Here is a 6,000-nt window from a genome sequence, read left to right on the forward strand (position 1 = left end):
GAGCGGCTGTGGCGTGCAAGACCTGTCAGCGGTCTGGTTGAGCATCTGGAGCCTCACTACCAAACCAGCATTTTATCTCCGAGAAAGTTATCCCAGAGAGAAGTAAAGCAAGTGTGTAAGTTCATCTCTGAATGTTTGTAAAGCATTCCAGCATTAAGCTTAACAACCGATATATGGAGCGACTGCCTCTCTCTCCTTCCCTCTCCTGTTGCTACTTCAATCATGAAACTGATTAATGATCGGCTTTTCTGTCGCGAGTCCGTCTCTCTTGTTTATCGCCCACTTCGCGCCAGAAAGAGGAAACCAGCGGCTGAACAGCAGCTTGATAATCTGTTGTTAGAATTTATTTAATATTACTTTCTACACTAGGATCCTTTTCTATGAAGCTGACAACTGGTAACTGTGCAGGGGCGGATCTAGCAAAGTTTAGCCAGGGGGGCCGATAGGGCATGAACAGGGAAAAGGGGGGCACAAAGACATACTTTTCTTTCTTATTCTCATTTAGAATATCTAGCTTTTAATAAATAATTATCTGAATGTCACGGTTCTGGGTCCGTTGGACCCAGTATTTTGAGTTCATTATGTTTTGGTACTTTTGCATCATGGATTTTCCTTTATGTTTCTCTGGTACTTGGTGTTTCAGTTATCTTGCTGTTTTTCTATATTATGATTTATGATCTGATACTGTTGTGATTACGATTATCATTTAGTAGCCTTTGGTCAGTGTCAAGTCTGTCTGTGTCTTAGTAAAGTGTGTTTTGTTTCCTGTTTTACTTTGAAGGTTCTTGTTCCTGTCTGATGTTAGTATGTGCAGCTTTGTTCCCCCTGTCTCGTTAGCCCTGATCTCTCCCAGCTGTGTCTCCCTCCTGTTGCCGATTTCCCCGTTACTACCCTGTGTAGATAAGCCCTGTGTTTTCCCATGCTCAGTGTCGCGTCGTACCATCAGTTTATGCCTGTGTGTTCTTGGTCTCAGTGTTCCGTCCTCACTTCATGTTTGTTTTCCTGCCAGCAATAAAGCTGAGGTTTTTTGAGTTACATTCCATTTTCCGAGTCCTGCATTTGGATCCTCATCTCTGCCTGCCCGCACACAGAGCCCTGACACTGAATCTTACACCCAAAGTTTTAATCTGATGTAAAATGTATAGTAGTCCATTACTGTATATAGTAACTATTAAGTCTAATATACCCTAGTAAGCTATAGTACTTTTTCCTTTGGGAAGGTACCATCTGTGCAGTCTGCAGTTCTGTTGAAGAAAGATGTTGAATCTATTTAATTATTCTTGAAAAATAATTGAGTTCTGTGCATTTTTTTTCACCTTGCATCAAATTAAAGTTGATTACGTCGATTAAGCATCATGAGGTGGGGGGTGGTTCCCTATTTTTTTTTTTTTGCTGGGAGTTTGCAACCCTATTAGTTAGGTTGCTTACTCTTTAAAATATCAGAATAGGGAGGATGGAGTAGGTTTAAGTTTATTAGATTGATCAGTATTGCTGAACTATGAAATATTTTGGGTGCAGTGTATTTTTTGCATACAGGTATAACAGAATAGCTTTAGTGTTTTTTTGTTTTTAAACTTGAGTATGAACTTATACAAAATGCAGCAAGATATTAAAAAAACAGTTTTATTGATTAAAAAACACACTATATCGGATTCATATTGGTATTGGCCGATATCCAAATTTATGATATCGGTATCGGACATAAAAAAGTGGTATCGTGCCATCTCTAATATTGACATGGCAGCATTACAGAGTTGCAGTAGATTTGTCAGCTGTATGTCCATGATGTCCTTTGATGATTTCACTACCATCCAAAAGCTTTAGTGGAATTTCAGACTCATCTGACCAGGCAATGTTTTTCTAAGTCTGTGCAAATTATTGCTGACAGCACTGACACACGCTGTGGTCTTCTGCTGCTGTTGTCCATCTCCTACAAAGTTTGACATGTTGTGCATACAGAGATCCTCTTCTGCATACCTCTGTAAATTGTGGTTATTTGAAATGCTGTTGATCTCACTAAGATGGATCAATTACAGAACTCGTATTCATAATTCATGCAAAAGTATATTTTCCCAACATGGCTGAAAATACTATTTAATGTGCAGCCTCAGATGACAAACTCATTATACACAAAATCTATACCTGACTCCAACATTTACACATACCTAAAAGGCAAATTGCAGCAGCAAAATCGGTGGATACACACAGCAGAAGCCCTCTCTTCTCAAGCTTCTTGCGTTCCTTCTTCCTTATGTTGCTGTCATTCGGTATCGCTACATCGATCACTACCGCCATCTTCTTCTGCTTGTCTACCACCACCTTGTCCGGTTGGTTAGCCACCACCATTTAGTCCGTCTGTATCTGGATCTTAGCGCCGTCATTCTCGACCATCCCACGTTTACCCTTTTGACCTTGGGACTTCCAGGCCATACTCGGTACAGATGTTTCTGTATACTATCCTGGCCACTTGGTGATGGTGTTTCATGTATGCCCTGCCTGCTAGCATCTTGCACCCTTCTGTTATGTGCTGGATTGGTTCAGGGTCATCTTTACACAGCCTGCCTGGGGTCTTGCCTGGTGTGATAGACCCCAAGGCTCAAGCTCAGAGCTTGTTCCCGTGCTGCCATGATTAGTGCCTCTGTGCTGTCTTTCAGTCCAGCTTTGTCCAGCCACTGGTAGGACTTCTGGATGTCAGCCACTTCCTTTATCTGCCGGTGGTACAGGGGCCTATCCTTCCATGAAGGTTCCTCCTCTTTCTTGGGTTTCTGCTGCCTGTGATTGGTTGGGGCCATCTCCCTGATGTATTTTGTGGATGTTTGTTGTTTCATCCTGGACTGTGGTGCTGACACTCACCAGTCCTTGGCGTCCTTCTTTCCGCTTAGCATACACCTCAGGGTGCTGGACATGGCGTGAAACCCTTCAAGCATGGTCAGAAGCTTCCTGGTCTTGATGTCATTATTCCAGCAGGGTACCTGATCACGAGCAGGGCGTAGGTGTTGATAGCCCAGATCTTGTTATTACCAGCTGACTCCTCAAGACTTGCCTGACCCTCAGCAGGCACTGTGTGGTTGCAGCTTTCCTAGCGGCCTCTTCATGGTTCCCATTTGCCTGTGGGATCCCCAGGTACTTGTAAATGTCAATATTGCCTTCTGGTAGTTCTATGATTAAGTAGTCAGGTAGTTCTGACTACCTTCCCTCTCTTCGTTGTCATCCAACTACACTTCTCCAGTCCGTACGACATTCCAACATACAGGCTACGGAGACCTGACGCAGATCTTGTTAAACTGGGCTACATCCAAGCTGGTGTTGCTTCATATTTATCTGTCGCACTCATGTCTGTCAGGTACCACCGTAAGTCAGTGGTACCTGACTTGATTTATCCTGTAGCAATGATCTGAAAACTGCTCTTTTCTTTATCTCCATCTATCTCTCTATCATTCACACTTTGTTTGCTTTGGTGAAATAACAAAAGTCTTTGGGGTTGTCTAAAGATTCACTTTGTAATCTCGAGAGTGAGAATTATGACAGTGTAGCAGAGGGCTCTGGTATAACACTGGCTGGGGGTAAAGAGTGAAGGTTGGCTCAGGCAGGCAGCAGGCACAGCTGCAGGTTATCAGGTTGATTAGCAGCCTGATAAATAGCAGCCTGATAAATAGGCTTTCTCTTGGCTGAGGCTGCAGGGATATGCACACAACCACTGGCAAGTGTTTCACAATGAAGCTGAGTGTTGCATTTTGAATTGTTTAGTTTGTGCTTAAATGAAGAAGGTGCGCATGTCTATGCCCTGGTGTATGTCAAAGTAACTATGCAAAGCTAGTGCATTTCTTTTTTGTTGTTGTTAAGCTGTATTTTTTATACAGATGTAAAATGTTTACTTTCCTCCACTGAATTATCTTCCTGCTGCAACATCACACATTTGGGACAGAAATTTAAAAAGATCACAACTTGTCTAAACAAATGACTCCTAACCCCATGATGGAAGGGTAAATTTTTACGCTTCACCAAGGTGGAAATGCTGGCGTATTAATAAAATCAGACAGGCAAATACATCATGAGCTATATGAGGCATGTGACCTAAAAATTCTCTCAAGCTTTTTCATCATGGAAGGCAAACACCACCCTGGCAGGTGAAACCATCACATATGCAGTACCGTTTATGCCTCGGAGAGTTTCCTCCAGGTGCTATGATGATTCTAAACCGGTCATGGATGTGGTACATAAAGTCTTTCAAGTAAATAGAATAAAGTAATCTGTGAATGAATGGTTATGGTTGCATTTGGCTTGTAGTCTAAAGCACTTTGCGTGGTCAGTAAGGACACAATATGTCAGATAGCCAGATTTTAATAATAACTAATGATTAAATGCAAAGCGGTGTATTAACACAGTGAAAACAGGTGAGCAAAGACGAAACAATCTTCTTGTGCAATACGGGAAGCCCCCAGCAGATAACGCCTATTGCAGCATTACTAAGAAAGGATCCACCGTCACCTGATCCAGGCCTAACTATAAGCTTTTTCAAAAAGGAAAGTTTTAAACCTAATCTTAAAAGTAGAGAGGCTGCATGTTCCCCGAATCGACACTGGGAGCTAACATCATTTTTTCTTTATTGTTTCTCTTGATATCTTAAATGTCGTTCAAACTGCGACGCCACTACAGAAAACACACATTTTCTACTGCGATACTGAATAGTGACATTAGGCAAGTGAGTGCTTACAAACAAGAGAACAGTAGATGATAGCAATGTGAATTCATTTAACCATTTGACCTTTTGTCTTTTGGGGTTCTGTTGTTGACTGTGATAGCCCCTTATGGGATGTACTAAATGTCACGGTAGAGTAATGTGGCCAGAACTTTGATTCTAACAGTTAACACAGAGAACTGCATCTACTGGTGTATTTCCTGGTGACATAGAGACCTTAGAAAAATTGAGTTACATGTGTGATATCACGAAAAATCAAGATACGTAAATAAAGTGGCATTTGTGTGTCTTTTACTTCAAAAGTATCAATGTTTTACACACTGGCTCAACAAGATATGACCTGCTGTCCCTGTTTTCTTTTGCAGTTCAAGGCTGCCGTTTGTGTCAAATGCAGACAGCCAGCAAATTGAACATTGGAAGTAGTGTACTGAGGGATGAAAAGGAGAAAGACAGCTGGAAGTGCAAGTAAAGAAGTTTTATTTTGTTGAGCTTTTTGTAAGGTGGGTTTATCACTGTCAGTGATGCAGGTGTTGATTTCCAAACACAAGCCAAAAATGAAGCTTCTGTGTTTTTGATCTATTGTTGGATAGGTGCCAGCTGAATGTTTTAATTTGAAAGTTGGCCTCGGTGAAACATTTGTGATTTGTTTGGTTGTTTTTTCATTAAGCCCATCTGATATTCTGGATAAATAGACAAGAAAATAAGCTAGCTGAAAACTCTCATTTGTGATGAGATGAAGAACGAAGACAAGTGTAGCGTGTTTGAGTTTTTGCCTATTACATTGTTTTGGTTTTATATAGCTGCGTAGCATTAACATTCTTGCTTGTGACACCCTAAAATATGTTACAGAATATAGACATATTTTTATAGACATATTTTTAGTTCAGTTGATGACTTTTCAAGTGGAAAAGCCAGCAAATATAGACCAACACTACATTATGCTGAGTTTTAAAAGCTTGCACTTCAGTGTTGTTTGATATGTCTCAAAACACGAGAGCACTTTTATCAAAGCAACTAACGCTTTATTGTCATAGACTTTATAAGAGTAGAAGGCATATGTCTCATGATTTTACAGTAACACTTTTGAGGGTTTTTTTGTGTTGTTGTTGTTTTTTATTCAGGTGCTGAATCCTTCCCACTACACCACTCAGCAATTTCACACTATACAACTCTGTGGTTGTGATAATCTGTGTTTTGAAATGTCCAAAGAATAGTTATTCCCCCTGCACCAGCTTTTCTATAAATCCCAGCTGGTAGCTTCTTCAAAGATGACTTCTCAACATGCATTCCAAGACGAATGT

General features: G+C 40.9%; 1 protein-coding gene across 1 annotated transcript in view; it reads left to right on the forward strand.

Moving 5' to 3' along the window:
* Positions 1–5,166, forward strand: part of LOC147316077 (indoleamine 2,3-dioxygenase 2-like) — a 64,887-nt gene extending 59,721 nt beyond the window's left edge. The window contains exon 12 of the mRNA XM_086259262.1: positions 5,065–5,166. Coding sequence (XP_086115388.1) covers positions 5,065–5,122 — 58 coding nt within the window. The 3' untranslated portion in view covers positions 5,123–5,166. The remainder of the gene's footprint in view (positions 1–5,064) is intronic.
* The last annotated feature ends 834 nt before the right edge of the window (positions 5,167–6,000 follow it).

This window comes from Aulonocara sp. 'chitande type north' Nkhata Bay, linkage group LG13 (assembly GCF_057382095.1).
Source record: "Aulonocara sp. 'chitande type north' Nkhata Bay isolate Kocher_YH1m ecotype deep benthic linkage group LG13, A_spYH_male_GT1.1, whole genome shotgun sequence".
Taxonomy (NCBI): Eukaryota; Metazoa; Chordata; class Actinopteri; order Cichliformes; family Cichlidae; genus Aulonocara; species Aulonocara sp. 'chitande type north' Nkhata Bay.